The sequence below is a fragment of the Coregonus lavaretus genome (assembly GCF_964263955.1).
Source record: "Coregonus lavaretus genome assembly, chromosome: 10".
Lineage (NCBI taxonomy): Eukaryota > Metazoa > Chordata > Actinopteri > Salmoniformes > Salmonidae > Coregonus > Coregonus lavaretus.
The window spans coordinates 30,088,432-30,107,859 of record NC_139997.1 but is presented as its reverse complement, the minus strand read 5'-3'; the positions used below and the strand labels follow the sequence as shown (position 1 = coordinate 30,107,859).

General features: G+C 42.3%; 1 protein-coding gene and 1 long non-coding RNA gene across 2 annotated transcripts; one reads left to right on the top strand and one right to left on the bottom strand.

Moving 5' to 3' along the window:
- The first annotated feature begins 5,962 nt into the window (after positions 1 to 5,962).
- On the top strand, positions 5,963 to 11,492 carry eral1 (Era-like 12S mitochondrial rRNA chaperone 1). The gene is made up of 11 exons (XM_084170348.1): positions 5,963 to 6,214; positions 6,593 to 6,757; positions 6,965 to 7,092; positions 7,212 to 7,289; positions 7,441 to 7,487; positions 7,579 to 7,640; positions 7,920 to 8,032; positions 8,194 to 8,517; positions 8,712 to 8,861; positions 9,164 to 9,244; positions 10,215 to 11,492. Exons 1-11 carry the CDS (start codon positions 6,109 to 6,111, stop codon positions 10,335 to 10,337), a joined length of 1,377 nt encoding a protein of 458 aa, XP_084026474.1. The 5' UTR covers positions 5,963 to 6,108; the 3' UTR covers positions 10,338 to 11,492.
- Positions 11,493 to 11,742: 250 nt separating this feature from the next.
- LOC311136228 lies at positions 11,743 to 12,950 on the bottom strand. Its single transcript, XR_014613855.1, has 2 exons — positions 12,809 to 12,950; positions 11,743 to 12,292 (listed from the first exon to the last, which is right to left on the bottom strand). It is a non-coding gene; the product is annotated as an uncharacterized lncRNA (long non-coding RNA).
- Between the last annotated feature and the right edge of the window lie 6,478 nt (positions 12,951 to 19,428).

The window sequence follows — 19,428 nt, the reverse complement described above, 5'->3', positions numbered from 1 at the left end:
CAAAAACGAATGTAGACATTAATAAATGCATTTTTATAGCTTCCAAAATATTTTTTACAATTGAGGAGGAGTACCAAGATGGCTGCGCGGTGGCTTCAATACAGCGCCCCCTGTCAGTCATCCAGGGTTTATACACATCATTGGCTAAAATGCCACAGTTGTCAACAACTGTTGTCCCTGTGAAAAAAACGGCCACTGACCAATGGCGAGCATCAATGGGTGTAACTTGATATCAAGAAAGAAAACGCCCCTAATTGCGGTCTGCAATTACACCCTTCTCAGCCAAGTCAGTCTTCTAGCTGAAAGTTTTTCCCAGGCACTTATATTTTTTATTTTTATTTTTTATTTTATGTCATTTAGCAGACGCTCTTATCCAGAGCGACTTACAGGAGCAATTAGGGTTAAGTGCCTTGCTCAAGGGCACATCGACAGATTTTTCACCTAGTCGGCTCGGGGATTAGAACCAGCGACCTTTCGGTTACTGGCACAACGCTCTTACCCACTAAGCTACCTGCCGCCCTATCTAAGATCAGTTTGGTTTATTTTCCAAAAAATTGATTAAGGTTTTGATAGTGTTAGGCTTAGCTTAGCTGGTTAACTGTGATTAGGGACAACTTCTGCCTGGGCCAAGTCCCAAGAAAATAATGGGGGAAATGTCATAATCAATGTAATAAACTTATGCTTGTAATAATGAAATGCATTGCTCTACTTAACAACATTTCCAGAAAATTTTATTAGGTCAACAACTGATTGATATCCTTATTTATTGTGACAACAACAACGGTGTTGAACATGATCATATTTAATGGTGATATTGAATGCCTACACAATATACAGTGAGGGAAAAAAGTATTTGATCCCCTGCTGATTTTGTACGTTTGCCCACTGACAAAGAAATGATCAGTCTATAGTTTTAATGGTAGGTTTATTTGAACAGTGAGAGACAGAATAACAACAACAAAATCCAGAAAAACGCATGTCAAAAATGTTATAAATTGATTTGCATTTTAATGAGGGAAATAAGTATTTGACCCCTCTGCAAAACATGACTTAGTACTTGGTGGCAAAACCCTTGTTGGCAATCACAGAGGTCAGACGTTTCTTGTAGTTGGCCACCAGGTTTGCACACATCTCAGGAGGGATTTTGGCCCACTCTTCTTTGCAGATCTTCTCCAAGTCATTAAGGTTTCGAGACTGACGTTTGGCAACCTGAACCTTCAGCTCCCTCCACAGATTTTCTATAGGATTAAGATCTCGAGACTGGCTAGGCCACTCCAGGACCTTAATGTACTTCTTCTTGAGCCACTCCTTTGTTGCCTTGGCCGTGTGTTTTGGGTCATTGTCATGCTGGAATACCCATCCACGACCCATTTTCAATGCCCTGGCTGAGGGAAGGAGGTTCTCACACAAGATTTGACAGTAGTCCTGTCCCCTTAGCAGAAAAACACCCCCAAAGCATAATGTTTTCACCTCCATGTTTGACGGTGGGGATGGTGTTCTTGGGGTCATAGGCAGCATTCCTCCTCCTCCAAACACGGCGAGTTGAGTTGATGCCAAAGAGCTCGATTTTGGTCTCATCTGACCACAACACTTTCACCCAGTTCTCCTCTGAATCATTCAGGTGTTCATTGGCAAACTTCAGACGGCCCTGTATATGTGCTTTCTTGAGCAGGGGGACCTTGCGAGCGCTGCAGGATTTCAGTCCTTCACGGCGTAGTGTGTAACCAATTGTTTTCTTGGTGACTATGGTCCCAGATGCCTTGGGATCATTGACAAGATCCTCCCCTGTAGTTCTGGGCTGATTCCTCACCGTTCTCATGATCATTGCAACTCCACGAGGTGAGATCTTGCATGGAGCCCCAGGCCGAGGGAGATTGACAGTTATTTTGTGTTTCTTCCATTTGCAAATAATCGCACCAACTGTTGTCACCTTCTCACCAAGCTGCTTGGCGATGGTGTTGTAGCCCATTCCAGCCTTGTGTAGCTCTACAATCTTGTCCCTGACATCCTTGGAGAGCTCTTTGGTCTTGGCCATGGTGGAGAGTTTGGAATCTGATTGATTGATTGCTTCTGTGGACAGGTGTCTTTTATACAGGTAACAAACTGAGATTAGGAGCAATCCCTTTAAGAGTGTGCTCCTAATCTCAGCTCGTTACCTGTATAAAAGACACCTGGGAGCCAGAAATCTTGCTGATTGAGAGGGGGTCAAATACTTATTTCCCTCATTAAAATGCAAATCAATGTATAAAATTTTTGACATGCGTTTTTCTGGATTTTTTTGTTGTTATTTCTTTGTCAGTGGGCAAACGTACAAAATCAGCAGGGGATCAAATACTTTTTTCCCTCACTGTATGACTGGGCAAAAGTTTAATAATCCAAATCATTTTATATTTCTACATTTGCAAGACTAGATTACAGTTAATTGTTTATCACAGTAATCCAAATAATTTGTATGTACAAGAATCCAGTGTTCAAGTCTTTCACCCACCTTAGTCCTCCTTGGTCAATAGTGTCATATGGTTTGTGATTTGATGAAGATTTCAATTGTGCAGTCTGAATTCTCTATTCAAAGACATATATCTGTAACAAATGAAATAAATTACCCCTTTACATCCACCCACCTGCCCACTGCTCCTCCATTATTGATACCATTTTGAGGCTGAGAGAATGTATCGTTCCGTTGTACAGTATATACCATCATGTCTGCCAGGTGTTGATGGGCAGGTAATGATACGTTTGTGATATAGGAATGCATATCTTTCTGCTGGGGGAAAGACAACAATAAAACAAGTTACATAGGCAACGTTTTAAAAATCTTGAATGGTGATTTCAATCAACAATACTACTTTACAATAAATTATAATAATTAGCAAGTATATGATATAACTGATTTTATGTGTCTATTTAGGATTGATATAGATTCTATGAGACATGGAAATGCCTTGGTTATCATCCAGACCAGACTATTACAATGCCTCAAGCCAAATCCTGTCTAGCCTGCAAGCATTACTGCATCCACCCACCACCACCATCAAGTAAGAGGGGGCCAGGGGGGAGAGCTCTGTCTGAAAGCCCAATCACAGTGGCATCAGCTGGGGATGGGGATGGGGAAGTAGCAGCACAGCAGTGGGCACCATCAGGCCATAATAAAGTTAATGACGCAGAATGGTGTCTTTTCTCCTGCCCCAGAAGAATGTCAATACAGGATGTTTAAGAACACTGTACCTAATTACGCTTTTTAAATTCACAGCTGACATGATTGATGATTTCAAAGGGAGGCATTATCAATCCACCTCACAGACAAGTCCTATTAATTGCAAGTCTAGATTGACTATAACTTTTTTCTTTACAATCAACAGAGCATCTACAGTATGTGACCAGGTGGGTGTTTTTTTCAATGGTGGTGGGGGCTAAATCATTACTTAAAAAGCATTTTGATGAAGGCCTTATAGAGGATGTGGCAGTTGTGCAGCTGCTGTATTGTGTTACTGACTGCAATCATCTGTAATGGATTGGTGAATGCGCGGTTGCATTGGCAGCCCCTGCCTGCCTTCTCCTACAGCTCCCTCTTGACATGCTCATGTCGCATGCTTATTATATCATCAACTTTGTTATTCCTTACCAGCAGCAAGGTCGACAGCGTCACTCTATTAGCTGCCTGTTACTGCACATCTAATGCTAGTCTGACTGCTATAGGAGACTCTGGGTAAATTTGACGTGACAAACTCCTTTCTGCCTGGAGTCAACATAGAGGAGCAGGAGGAATGGAATTCACTGTATGTTTTGGGGAAGGTTCCTGGCTCCATTGTCGATGACAATTAAGAAACATTACTGTTAACATCACAGATGCAAGATTGAGAATTTGAATGAATTGGAAAATGAACCAGAACAGAGAATAAATATTCTATGACATTTTTCCAATTGCACTTGCCAAGTGCACTTTAAATGGCAACATGGGCTCTACAATTGATAATTAAATTGTTTGCAGGCACAGTCATTTTGTTCTGTTTGGAGAGAGCCCTTTCCCTTTTTGAAGGCCAAAGTTAATGCAGTCATAGAAAGAACTCTGATGGCCATGTGAGGAAAGCCCTGAGGGAGCAAAGGCCTTGAATTAATGTGTGCCTGTGCGTGCATGCATGTGTGTGTGCGTGTTTGAAAGGGAGAGAGAGAGAGCTCAGTTCAAACATACTGATCCTCAAATATCCTTTAGTTTCTAGTTCCCATTAAAAATATATTCTACAGTGAGTGTCTGCTAACGGCTCTGTTTTGCTGCTCCCTCTTTTTCGGCAGAGCTTTCAGTTAAATGATGACAGATTGTGAGCTACCTGATATCCTTCATCATTCTCCCCAGTGGAGGTGTTTGTTCCGCCCTGAGTGGGACCTGGAGGACTAACAAGCAGCCGGCATGTTTAAAGGACTATGGGGAAACATCTGCTCTCTCTTGCTTTACTTGCGATGAGAATGAAAACAACATAATAAAATAGAACAAATCAATCTATCAACTACAAATGCACTCCCCTATCCTCAAATTGACCTCAGTGCAGACTTTTGGGTGATCAAATCCCATTTTTGTCAATTTCTTGCGGTAAATTGAGTTTGCAAGAAAGGCATTTCACTGTACTTGTGCATGTGACATTAAAAACTTGAAACTTGAAATTAGTAAGCAAGGCCATTTTGGCATCTTTGCTGCATATTCCCCAGGATAACGCGTTGCGTTAAGTACTAAAGCCCAGGGTGTTTCGATTACAGTGTTTTCCAAACTGTGGTGCATGTGGGCACCCCCAGGGGTAAACAAGTCAGCTGGAAGGTGTACGTACATAGCCTACTTGGACTGACAATCTGTAATGGCAGACTTAAAAAAAAAAAAAAAAATTAACCTTTATTTAACTAGACAAGTCAGTTAAGAACAAATTCTTATTTACAATGACGGCCTACCAAAAGGCAAAAGGCCTCCTGTGGGGATGGGGGCTGGGATTTAAAATAAAAATATAGGACAAAACACACATCACGACAAGAGAGACACCACAACACTACATAAAGAGAGACCTAAGACAACAACATAGCATGGCAGCAACGAATGACAACACAGCATGGTAGCAACACCACATGACAACAACATTGTTGCAACACAACATGTCAGCAGCACAACATGGTAGCAGCATAACATGGTAAAAACATTATTGGGCACAGACAACAGCACAAAGGCAAGAAGGTAGAGACAGCAATACATCACGCGAAGCAGCCACAACTGTGAGTAAGAGTGTCCATGATTGAGTCTTTGAATGAAGAGATGGAGATAAAACTGTCCAGTTTGAGTGTTTTTTGCAGCTCGTTCCAGTCGCTAGCTGCAGCGAACTGAAAAGAGGAGTGACCCAGGGATGTGTGTGCTTTGGGGACCTTGAACAGAATGTGAATGGCAGAACGGGTGTTGTATGTGTAGGATGAGGGCTGCAGTAGGTATCTCAGATAGGGGGGAGTGAGGCCTAAGAGGGTTTTATAAATAAGCATCAACTAGTGGGTCTTGCGACGGGTATACAGAGATGCAGAGCAACTTGTCTGTTGCTGTATTTTTCATGTATATTATCAAGCCATTTTTCTCAGTATGATGATCCATAGGCCTATATTATCACTAAAAGTTCAAGTTAATTTACTTTCAGTTGAGTATTAGCAGCAGAGAGATTGCTATTATGGCCAATAGTAATGGCTCAGAAGATAAATGATTTATCGTGGATGTAATGCAGAGCGCTGGTAGGTGCTCCTTCTCTACATTATGTGGTTTTCTATATTGTGTTCCAAAATTGCTTTAACAAGTTTCTATTTGGGTTGAGAGCATTTGACAGATGGCATCAGAAGCCAAGCAAGAAAGAGCAATGGCGTTTCTTCCTCTTGTTCGCTAGGGGGCGGTAAAGACAAAGGCTCGCCACAATAACCAAGCAGACCCTCTTCCAAGACAAAACCACTATTTTGTTTGTCCATCATGGCTGCGCCCTTAGTTCAATGTGAAAGTAAACAATCATGGTGCCATGAAGTAACCTTGCGTTTCGGATAGAGTCACCGAAGTATGTTGGAATTTCAGCGATAGCTCGGATAGATAAGTTTATATCATAAATGGCTTTCCGTGTGAGCATCTCGATTTTCCGGAAATCTTTACGTTTTCCGAGAGTTGCTAACGTGTCTGCGCCACTGGAAAATGCGTCACTGTTTCTCAGAACCGGTCAGTCGTCTACCTTATCTGCTTATTAATAAGCGATCATGCAAATGTCATAACATTTCCTCCACCCAGAAATATACTTAATTTTGTCCGAAACAAATTTATAATTATATTTTCTTGTCAGTCATGACAGCCATGCCTTATAGTTGGCTAGCTAGCTAATCAGAGATAGTCAGTTAACGTTAGTTATTTCATTTTGAGGAAATAGCTCCATTGATGTCAGGTTACATAACGTTACATGTAATTTAGCTATAATTAGTTTGAAAAAAAGTAATTCGTGCGTCATTGTAAACTAACGTTAGGCATCACCGTTGCATCAATTACCTGGCAAGTCTACGCAGTGATGATGATAATCTCGATGTCTCTGTTGCTTTGGTTTAGGATGGGCTGCCCGTCGTCCAGGGACCAATAATGGACACGGTTTTCCCTTCACTCCTGCCTGTTTTATTACATCGGATGCGTTTTTGAGCAGACTGGCGAAAGGCAAAGCGGCGGAGACAGATGACACTCTTTATCACTATCCAGCCTCAGTTCTGCCCGACAGCGGTAATCTCAACTGCTGCCTCTGAAAACAAAATAGTTAGTTACCTCGGGGTTTAGGGCATCGCAGTAGAGGTTCTCCTTATCCAAATGCTGCGCACTGAATGAATGTCTAAGAATATTACATATGCCCTTGTATTCTGTAGATCTGTATTATGTATTTCATATTTTACTCATACTTCTGATAAATCAACCCCTTAACTCTTGTTTCAGCTGAACAATTATCATTGCTGGTGAAGGATCCAGATCAACCAGAGAACTCAAAGGTTTTAAGAGTGGCCATCATTGGTGCCCCAAATGCTGGGAAGTCCACACTGTCCAACCAACTGCTTGGCAGAAAGGTACTTCACTTTATTGTACTGGCCAGTTTCTTCACTTTAAATTGTACACATCATGAGTCACTCTTGAGTCAGTCTGGAGTGTATTTCCATGAACATCAGTTTCTTTGATATGATCATAGGTGTTTGCTGTTTCCAAGAAAGTGCACACCACACGGTCCCGTGCCCTCGGCGTTCTCACAGAAGACGACACACAGATTGTAAGTTAGAATCAGCTCACAGACCATGCATTTAGCATAGCAGCAATTTGGCAAGTGTTTATTTGTTTTTCAGGGCCTTTTTACATTATGTACAGTATCTATTTTTAGATAACCAAACTTGTACATGCATACTTATACATTCTCTCTCTAGATTTTACTGGACACTCCTGGACTCACTACACCTACAAAAGTCAAGAGGTGATTTGTTACACTGATTTCATTACTGTGGTATTGCAGTGTTAAAACGAAATAGGTGAATTTCCAACAGTGGTATTTATCTTCTCCACAGGCACCAGCTGGAGAAGTCTCTCCTCGAGGATCCTTGGAATACAGTCAAGGAAGCTGGCCTCGGTACTGCATGACTCTTCACTTTTTGTAACTTTTCGGGCACACAGATGATCGGCCATAACTCGGCCATTGCTTTTCAGACATTCTAGTCTATGCTTTTTAAACAGTATGTGGTCCCCAAAGTGTATGTGGTCCCATACATTTTCACAATTCCTTTTAAATAAATAATTTTGTGGGGACTGCATTGACACACATGGATCTGGCATGTATATAGGATTATGAGTGAGTGTCACTGGCCTATACCATCATGTTTATGTCCTCTTCTTGTTGTTATTGCGTCAGTGGTGGTAATGGTGGATGTGTCAGACAAGTGGGCCTGCAACAAGCTAGACTTTGAGGTCCTGAAATGCCTGACCCAATACCCAGATGTCCCAGCAGTCCTAGTTCTCAATAAGGTACAACTTCTTTATCACACGCATGCAAACCTCATCCTCTCTCCATGGCCTTGTCAATAATAACTGATCATGGTTGTCATATGATATAATGCATTATTATGATGTAATAGATTAGGAACTGTCTGAATTGGCACATGAACTGTGTACTGTGTATGGCACAGGTTGACCTGCTGAAGAGCAAGAGCAGGTTGTTGGAGATCACAGCAGATCTGACATGTGGAGTGGTGAACGGGCGGAAGCTGCAGGTCCGCAGTGTGATCAAGCCCCCCTGGGCTGAGAGGAGGACAGACAGGGAGGCCAGGACATCAGGGTCTGGAGATGAGGACAAGCCGGGTGGTGATGTGGCTCCTGGTGAGGGCAGTGAGGCCCAGTCAGGGCTGAGTAAGGAGCAGCTTAGGGCTCTGAAGACCCAACAGGGCTGGCCTCACTTCAAGGACGTCTTCATGCTCTCTGCTGTGGATGGAGAGGATGTGGAGACACTGAAGGTAATGTTAGCATATGGTGATATAGGGACTTATAAAGTAATGTATCTAATACTAAGTTGACAAGTACAGTCATTGTAGAATAATTGGAGTTATTTGAAAGCAATGGACATCAATTCTAGCTATGTTGATGTATAACAATTAACTAAGATTGCTGTTGACGACTGTCTGTGCCTGCCTGACTGTCTGCTCGACAGACATACCTAGTAGTGGGGGCAAAGCCTGGGTCTTGGCAATACCACAGTGATGTCCTGACAGATCAGACCCCTGAGGAGGTCTGCACCAACACTGTCAGAGAGAAGCTTCTGGAATATCTGCCCAAAGAAGTCCCTTACACAATGACACAGGTGACTCGTCATTACGGACACACATAGACTGCACAGCCAGACGATGCACTGCACTCATATAGCCAAATGCAGATATAGTGCATGTGCATGTTAACCATTTTAACTGTCAAGCACTATCTTCCATCCCAGCTTGAGATGTATTGTAGGTCCAGTGTCCAATCACAATGATTATTGACGCTTTAGTCCCTAATATCTATCTGATGATTGTGTGCCAGATATAAATGTTGTAGCACATGTAGAGAAATACTCACGGTAGTACTACCTTTGAAATTATATTAACTTTTTATTTCTCTCAATTGCAGGCCATTGACTTGTGGCACGACAGGGAGAATGGAGAGCTGGATATAGCAGTAAAACTGTATGTGAAGAAAGAAAGTCACATGGTAAGTGTGCTGCATTTCTCAGTACTATTTTCCATGTAGATTTCGATGTCTCCTGTTGTGAAACACGTCAATGAGCACCCCTACCAACCTCACTACGTTACTAACTAACACGTGAGAAGCCATCAGTGGAAGGAGATAAAGACGAGGAGAAAAGCTACGGGAACTTTCTCGTAGATGGAGCGAGGCTCCACCCTCTATGGGTGTGGCCCTTCACATAGACCTGTCAATGTGTCGATAGATAGTTAATCTGAAGCGGCTCTTTGACTTATTTCCATCCCCCCTTAAAATCACATCCCCATGGTGAGTCTATAGCTTGATTCTACGAGATATCTCTTATCAGGGTTGGGGTCAATTCCGCTTCAATTTACTAAATTCAGGAAGTAAACTGAAATGTCAAATTTCAATTCCAAGCAATGAGGAGAATTGGAATTTCAGTGTACTTTCTGAGTTGAAATGGAATTTAGCCCAACTGATGTCACACCCATCTCCACCTAATGTTGGAGATATAAAGCTGCTCAACCATGTGTTCTCATACTGATAGTTGCAAGTGTAGATAAACTGTGTCCTCAGACTCATGAGTTTCAATTCACTATGCCTGGAGTCTTCTTTAGCCTGTAATACCTTGTAAATATTTGAGCACTCCTTTTTAAACCATGCATTTTAATGGAAGACAGACTGGATGGATGTGAGCCTACATCTGCATTGGTGCAGCAGTGCTCAAAGTGATTCAAACTTGACCCCTGCACCAGACTGCTCTCTAGGTTTTCATTCAGCTAAGGGAATGACGACAAAGTTTAAAATCATTGATTTACTGTATATTTCGTTGTTAGGACCTAGTGATTATTACAGTATACATTATTCATATCTGCTGTGGTAACTGTGGCCCTCTTGTGGACTTCAAACATTGACATATTGAAATGCATGCTCATTAATATACTGTATTTCCTCTGTCCATTTCTCCTGATGACAGAAAATGGTGATTGGCCAGGCTGGTCAGATGGTTGCCAGGATAGCCAGAGAGGCTGGAGATGACCTGAGCACTGTGTTCCTCAGGCAGGTCAAGCTGAGGCTGTCTGTGAAGGTGAAGAACTGACGAGGATTATGATAAACTGAGTATTATGATAATCTGGGGGAACAGTATTATGGTGGCCTAGTGAGTAGGAAATGAACACTGTTGGACTCTATGGATTCTCTGAACACTATTTTCAAGGAGAGATCTGACTGGTTTCTACTGCTTGACTATGGACAGACCTGTAGCTAAACTGTGCTGCTGAGAGCTTGTAAAGACTCATCATGAGTCAGCTAATGTGAGAGCTATCAGAAACAGAGAGACAGCGCTCTCTCCCCTTGAACTTGGTCCCAGCCTCATCTACAGTAATTTCTCTCAAGGGTCAGCATATTGTGTTCTTGCGTAAGCATTCTTCTTAAGTAAAGGATGACTTGCACATATTCGTTTTTCCTTTTAGAGCTTCTCTAACATTTTCTTGTAATTTACATTTTGACCTCTTAATTAAACAGCTATATTTTGGTGTAGAGTGTGTGTGTGGGAGGGGGGGTGGGGGTTGGGCAAGCTGTGAAAAGGTTGCTGGTTTATCTTGTGCTTCAAGAAGCTTCTCCTTGGCAGTAGACCTTTGCTAGCCTGGCCTGCTGATAATTGAACTGGGAGTAGCACAGTCATGTTATGTCTGTTGAATGTCCCTGTTGTTCTATCCACCCCCTGCCTCTCTCCGTCTCGCACTCTCTCTCTCAGCTGCCCACAGCATTGCTGTCCCCTCAAGCCTCCATTTCAATCACTCTTTCCTTTGTCTCTCTCATAGCAAAACACAGCCCCTGAGAACTGAATTGACAACTCTTTAATGGAAGGCAAAATGGAGCTCTAACCTGCTTGTAAAATGGGTCAGATAGTGATTAGGTTAATTTCTCCCCCTCCCTGTGAGTTTGCTCGGTGCTTCTTTCACTATCCAGGCTATTTTGATGAATAACAAGTGTGTGCCCTCTGTGGCCTAAAGCAAGGGCAAAGAGCGAGAAAGAGGAAAGGCTGGAGTGTCTCAATGAAGAGATGGTGAGAGAGGGCTGTGATGTCTGTTTACTGTGTACAGAAACAGCTGCTCTCCATTGATTACTGACATTTACACTGCTAACAACTTGTGTAGAATGCTAGATGTGATCTCTGATTAGACAAACCAACTGCTTTTAAAAAGCTGTACACTATATATGAAATTATAAATAAAAGTATACATTCATACAATTTGATGTGTAACCTGCCAATGCATTAAGGTGGTAACCTTGGTACAGTATTCCACCTTTAGACTAAGATGTACACCCAGACATTGATAGTCATTCTTTGGTTTTGAATTTTAAACTTTATTTCACACATCAACAAACACCTTACAATGTAAAATATCCAAATCAGTTCTTATACACAACTTTGGTTCTTGGTATTACTAATTTGTTGTAAACAAATGCTCCTTGTTGCAAGGAAGAAAAGACCAGTCCACCAGTTTTTAGTTTCCTTTATCGCAACTCCAGATGACATTGAGAAGCAGCAATAGAACCCTTACCATTGCTAAAATTCAGTAATGGTAACGGTTTGATCGCCACCCTCTAGCTTCCAACCACGTCTGTTCATCCGTTCGTGTGTGTACTATTGTAGCTATTACATTGAGAGGTGTCAATATAACCCTTACCATTGCTAAAACTCAGTAATGGTAACGGTTTGATCGCCACCCTCTAGCTTCCAACCGCCAGCAGCGTCTGTCCATCCGGTCGTGTGTACTAATGTAGCTATTACATTGAGAGGCGTCAATAGAACCCTTACCATTGCTAAAACTCAGTAATGGTAACGGTTTGATCGCCACCCTCTAGCTTCCAACCATCAACGGTGTGTGTGCTGATAGTGGCTAGAAGGGGGAATGAGACCCTGGATAGTACATCATCTATACTGTAGTGTCACCATAACGAACTTACAGTATATGATGATATCCTGTCCAGGGTACAAGACCAACAAACAATGAATGTCCCATGATCACTTCACCTAAATGAATAAACCTGTTGGAAAAAGAGAATGGATATTACATATTAAATACACACAAACCAATGTAGAGAAACAGGTTTGAGTCAATATGTTGTTAATGTGTTAACATTGAGAAGTCAACTACCCTGGGTATGAATACAATATGCATGCTATATTCCAGGATTATATTTTATTTTCCCAGACATAAAATGCATGTTTGATCCACAGAAATGTCTGATGTCCAGATATTTAAATCAATTTCTAAATCAAATATTTTCGAGAAGTCCTATTACAAGACCAACCAAGTGCAGGTCCCACATTGCATTATATCAATAGTGTTTACATGTGTTCCCTTGATGAAATTGCTTGTGGTTAACTAAAAGAAACCCCTTGCAGAGCATCTTAATAGAGGACCTTCTCTAAACATCAGCTCTCTCCCCTAATTATCCACCTTCAAATGAAGCCCAACTGACAGCGTCACATGTTTAGTGACTTGGTTAGGTGATCAAAAACGGCTGTAAATATCACAGAATGGGCCTTTAAGTGCTCACCTCCACGTCTGTTCTGTGTGCGTTGTCCTCCGTCTCCTCTTGAAGAACAAAGTGTTAATTAAGGGTGTTGATGGTGCTCTTAACACGCAGCTCTGCTTTACAACCACCAGCACGTCTCCAACACCTCCAGGTTGTTCACAGACCCCTGACAGCTCGCAAAGGTCTCCTTTAAGGCCACCAGCTCATTTGCATATGATGATGACATCAGAGCTGTGGTCCCCTTATCTATCATGTTCTGGGTCTGGTCCAGTTTGCCTCCGTCCAATGACATGCCCCCACCCTTTCTAATCAGACCCCAAACAGTTTTGCAACATCTGGTGTTTGACATCTCGCCTCGACGCCCCTCCATGCCCCCATACAAAGCAAGTTTTTTGGCAAAGAGATACTAGGACACGATATGTCCTTATTTTGGCATGTTTATTTGACCTACACTATATACAGTGCATTCGGAAAGTATTCAGACCCCTTGACTTTTTCCACATTTTGTTACGTTACAGCCTTATTCTAAAATGGATGAAATTGTTTTTTTCCCTTATCAATCTACAAATTTGTATTACAAATTAAAAATGTAAATATCACATTTACATAAGTATTCAGACCCTTTACTAAGTACTTTGTTGAAGCACCTTTGGCAGTGATTACAGCCTTGAGTCTTCTTGGGTGTGACGCTACAAGCTTGGCACACCTGTATTTGGGGAGTTTCTCCCATTCTTCTCTGCAGATCCTTTCAAGTTCTGTCAGGTTGGATGGGGAGCGTCGCTGCACAGCTATTTTCAGGTCTATCCAGAGATGTTGGATCAGAGACTTGTCCCCAAGCCACTCCTGCGTTGTCTGTGTGCTTAGGGTCGTGTGTGCTTAGGGTCGTTGTCCTGTTGGAAGGTGAACCTTCACCCCAGTCTGAGGTCCTGAGTGCTCTGGAGCAGGTTATCATCAAGGATCTCTGTACTTTACTCTGTTCATCTTTCCCTCGATCCTGACTAGTCTTCCAGTCCATGCCGCTGAAAAACATCCCCACAGCATGATGCTGCCACCACCATGCTTCACCATAGGGATGGTGGCAGGTGTCCTCCAGACATGATGCTTGGCATTCAGGCCAAAGAGTTCCATTTTGGTTTCATCAGACCAGAGAATCTTGTTTCTCATGGTCTGAGAGTCCTTTAGGTGCCTTTTGGCAAACTCCAAGCGGTCTGTCGTGCCTTTTACTGAGGAGTGGCTTCCGTCTGGCCACTCTAACATAAAGACCTGATTGGTGGAGTGTTGCAGAGATGGTGTGTCCTTCTGGAAGGTTCTCCCATCTCCACAGAGAACTCTGGAGTTCTGTCAGCGTGACCATTGGGTTCTTGGTCACCTCCCTGACAAAGGCCCTTCTCCCCCGATTGCTCAGTTTAGCCGGATGGCCAGCTCTAGGAAGAGTCTTGGAGGTTCCAAACTTCTTCCATTTAAGAGTGATGGAGGCCACTGTCTTCTTGGGGACCTTCAATGCTGCAGACATTTTTTGGTACCCTTCCCCAGATCTGTGCCTCGACACAATCCTGTCTCGGAGCTCTACAGACAATTCCTTCGACCTCATGGTTTGGTTTTTACTCTGACATGCACTGTCAACTGTGGGACCTTATATAGACAGGTGTGTGCCTTTCCAAATCATGTGCAATCAATAGAATTTACCACAGGTGGACTCCAATCAAGTTGTAGAAACATCTCAAGGATGATGAATGGAAACAGGATGCACCTGAGCTCAATTTCAAGTCTCATAGCAAAGGGTCTGAATACTTATGTAAATAAAATTGATAAAAACATGTTTTCGCTTTGTCATTATGGGGTATTGTGTGTAGATTGAGGGAAATGTTTTATTTAATCCATTTTAGAATAAGGCTGTAATGTAACAAAATGTGGAAAAAGGGAAGGGGTCTGAATACTTTCCGAATACACTGTATACACACACATGCATGTGGATACCCCTTCAAATTTGTGGATTCGGATATTTCAGCCACACTTGTTGCTGACAGGTGTATAAAATCGAGCACACAGCCATGCAACCTCCATAGACAAACATTGGCAGTAGAATGGCCTTACTAAAGAGCTCAGTGACTTTCAACGTGGCACCGTCATAGGATGCCGCCTTTCCAACAAGTCAGTAAGTAAAATTTCTGTCCTGGTCAACTGTAAGTGCTGTTATTGTGAATTGGAAACGTCTAGGAAAAACAACGGCTCACCGAGAAGTGGTAGGCCACACAAGCTCACAGAACTGGACCGCCGAAGTGCGTAAAAATAGTCTGTCCTCAGTTGCAACACTCACTACCGAGTTCCAAACTGCCTCTGGAAGCAACGTCAGCACAAGAACCTTTTGGTCGGGAGCTTAATGAAATAGGTTTCCATGGCCGAGCAGCCGCACACAAGCCTAAGATCACCATGTACAATGCCAAGCGTCGGCTGGAGTGGTGTTAAGCTTGCTGCCATTGGACTCTGGAGCAGTAGAAACGTGTTCTCTGGAGTGATGAATCACACTTCACCATCTGGCAGTCCGACGGATAAATCTGGGTTTGGCGGATGCCAGGAGAACGCTACCTGCCCCAATGCATAGTCCCAACTGTAAAGTTTGGTGGAGGAGGAATAATGATCTGGGGCTGTTTTTCATGGTTCGGGCTTGGCCCCTTAGTTCCAGTGAAGGTAAATCTTAACGTATACAATGACATTCTAGACGATTCTGTGCTTCCAACTTTGTGGCAACAGTTTGGGGAAGGCCCTTTCCTGTTTCAGCATGACAATGCCCCCTTACACAAAGCGAGGTCCATACAGAAATGGTTTGTCGAGATCGGTGTGGAAGAACTTGACTGGCCTGCACAGAGCCATGACCTCAACCCCATCAAACACCTTCGGGATGAATCGGAACGCCGACTGCGAGCCAGGCCTAATCGCCCAACATCAGTGCCCGACCTCACTAATGCTCGTGGCTGAATGGAAGCAAGTCCCCGCAGCAATGTTACAACATCTAGTGGAAAGCCTTCCCAGAAGAGTGGAGGCTGTTATAGCAGCAAAGGGGGGGACCAACTCCATATTAATGCCCATGACTTTGGAATGAGATGTTTGACGAACAGGTGTCCACATACTTTTGGTAATGTGTATCTTTCCAGCTTTGCATTTTAAGACGTGTTTTGTTTTACATCTTGTCTAAGTCTCTTTTATCAACATTCAAACTCACCCAAGCAAACATTGTTCAAACATGACCTCAACTTAACTGGTTATTGAAGTAACTGAATAATTTAACATGATGACTTTAAGAGAACCACCTAAGAAACAGCCAACTGAAATGATTCCTCTTGAAACATTCAAAGATTTGTTGCAACAACATATCCTTCTGTACAGTTCTTCCCCACCACACATACTTTATAGATCATGTCATGGCAATGCAATCAATTGTGACTTAGATCTTGACTACAAAGGAAAGGGTACCCAAGCATCAGCAGCTCATTTCAACTGAATATGATGCAATGACTTCTTGATGTAGATGTTAGTGATTTGAATCATCTACATATCAAATATGACTGCAACCATCTTCCAGGAGCTTTCATTGTGGGTGGCATTATATTATATGGCACCATATTTGTATAATATTTCAACAAAATTAAATGTATGGATGATGCACGTGGGAGGTATCAGGTGACACGGTTTAGGGTGAGGGCAGGGTGAGGGTGACAACTTAGCCCAGTCACCGCAGAGACTGACTCCCCAGTTTGGGCGCGGACCAGTGGGGTTTGATTGGTCGGGTTGAGCCTCAAGATAAAGATGTTAGCAGGCCTATCTGGGCGGCACCAGACTATCAGCTAGGGAAATAGATTTCTGTGAATTTTACATCACATTCAAAGAAATTCATTTCTGTGGCCAGCCAGACATGAAAGAGCAGGAGGACATGCATTTATTTGAGTGCTGAATGATAGAAAAATTGTAGTAATACACATTGCTTTACTCTGTAAGGATTGTTTCACATTTCACATGCGATAAGTGACATTACATTAGCCCAAATTAGCTATTAATATATTGAATAATCAGATGCAAGTTTTAGAAAAAGAAAAAATGACCTAAAATATTCCCAAAACAAACGGATCATGCAGGTCTCTTGGGTAATAAGCCTGATGCAGTGAATTACAATTTTGTGGTGTAGTAAATTGAATGAAAGTAAGTTACTATTTATATACATTTATAGAACTGTTCTGTAATGTTCTGTTTTACCTCTGCATAACATGAGTCTCCAGTCCATACAGGTTCATTGAAGGCCCTGTATCTTCTTATGCTAGGATAAGATATTTGTAAGCTCTATGAAATGTGTATTTAATATGTACAATGACATATCCATTCCTAATGATCATTTGATGTGTGTGTCGGGGAAGCTACTCTGAAAAGATAGTTTACCAAGCTACCAATTACTTCACACGGAAAGAAGTTAAGTAAACTATATTTTTCTCAATGGTAGCTTATTTAAAAAGGTACTTTGAAAAAGTATACTGAACAAAAATATGAACGCAACATGCAAAACATTGTATGATTTTACTGAGTTACAGTTCATATAAGGAAATCTGTCAATTGAAATAAATTAATTAGGCCCTTGTCTATGGATTTCACATCACTGGGCCCACCCAATCAGAATGAGTTTTTCCCCACAAATGGACTTTATTACAGACAGGAGGCCTCTACTGAGTGCGCACGATGTCACTCTAAACCAGCGGTAGGCAACTAGATTCAGCTTTCTTTTTTTCGGTGAGGATGGTCAGGAACGTAATTTGTACACTTCAAATTTACCACAACTAAACCCAATAAGAAATTATTTTCAATTACAATAATTTCATACTGTGTATATACCTTTCATATATACACACAATTAGTTTTCGGGGGGGCCCCCCCAAAAAAAGAAACACTTGCGGGCTGGTTTTGGCCTGCAGGCCGCCTGTTGCCGACCCCTGCTCTAACACATCTCTACATTGACACTCCCTTGCCTTCTGTCCTTTTAATAAAAGGAGCCGGGACCAGCTTCCTGTTATAATGGCAGGTGAAACTGCCCAGGTGATTAGCACAGTAGCGGTGCGTGGCTAAAATCTATTACAACCTATGTGTTGTGATAATTGCGTTGTTTGCTCTATAACCTGTTAATTCATATGCCTTGCGACCGTGATATATAGGCCTAAAGGCCGAGACAATAAGACAGTGGCAGAATAAATTCAACCACACCTTTGTTTTATCACAAAACCGCATAGCAACTTCTGTCCAGTGAAGTCCACAGAGCATATTGCATGTACAGTAACAGAAAGTTACATGACCTACAGCATGGTCAAGCAAGTTAATGTTTGCGAAATTTTCGGACCACTAAACTATTGATTTAGAACCACAGAGAGTTACCGCAAGTCGCAAAGAAAACAGGAGCTGCCTCCACTATTCCAGCACCATTTCAACTTCAACATCATCTAATCACCTATGCTTAGTCTAATACAGTGACAACTAAAAGATACCAAAAACAATTTACTCCAATCAACGTAAGCTAAATATGATGTGGATGTCCATGTTTCTGATTTCTGTGTGTGTGCAAGTAGAAAAACATGTTGACTCACTTTACTTGCAGAGAAAGACCAATGCCATCGTCCTCTCTTTCATGTTGACAAAACGGTCTATCACTCTGTCATACAGTTCACGCTTTTATTTTTGTTGTCCTAGGCTACCTGGCTAAAATGCTTGCTTGCTAGCTAGCTTAACTTCCATTCATGGGCAACGTTCGCTAGTTAACGTTTGCCTTTTATATCTAGCTACATATTGAACTTCCATCCTCTCAGGCCAGGGGCACAACAATGTATGAATTAATGGTTGGATCAGTATCGCCGTTATAATCATTGGCCAGTACGGAGAATTAAGTAAAACCAGAAGTCCAAATCTCTATCTCCATCCATGGCTAATTTAGGAAGGGGTCAATTTTAGCTAGCTGGCTAGCTAGCCACCGGAGGACAACAACACAACGAGATGCAAAAATTCTAAAAATTCACGTTCTGTCAATGATGTATTCTCTCAATAGGATTTGATAGGAGTGATGCCAAATCCAAGCTGGCTTCCCTTGACACTTTTTTTTGGTGCGCCAGGACCATTCACAGTTGAGCTCGCTCAGTTTAGCTCAATGCTGACTGGCAAATGTTTTATACTTTTTTTGTCAAGGAGGCCAGATGCCTGCTGGCTTCTCTTGCGTTCAATGCTACGGGCGGCAACAATGTCATACTCGTTTTGACCAGACAGCATCAGATAGATGGCCTACATGTAGAGAGACAGAGGGGGCGCTGTTTCGCTCGGATGCGATCTCCTTTGAGATAAATTCAGTATCTTGCGAATTGAAGGAAAATTATGAAACACAGAGACGAAAGATAAATAATTGATTATATTTTTTGGTCCATTTTTTGGGGAAGCCTGGCTTCCCTTGGCATCCATGAATAAACACCACTGGATTAGGGCCTGGGAGTTGGTGGTTTTGAAGTTGGGGAACCCAAATCTCACTTCCTATACTGAACACATCCTTCCCCCGCCCTGCTCCCCTCTTTTCACACAACAATATTTAGGCAGCTCTAAACTGTGAAAGATCAATGTGGTGTTCC

What these genes read in the sequence shown, in the direction of transcription:
- eral1 (XM_084170348.1), top strand. Translation starts at nt 6,109, where the DNA reads ATGGCTTTCCGTGTGAGCATCTCGATTTTCCGGAAATCTTTACGTTTT. An exon ending in CTCAGTTCTGCCCGACAGCG is followed by an intron (nt 6,758 to 6,964) that starts GTAATCTCAACT and finishes CTCTTGTTTCAG; the next exon opens with CTGAACAATTATCATTGCTG. An exon ending in AGTCAAGGAAGCTGGCCTCG is followed by an intron (nt 7,641 to 7,919) that starts GTACTGCATGAC and finishes TTATTGCGTCAG; the next exon opens with TGGTGGTAATGGTGGATGTG.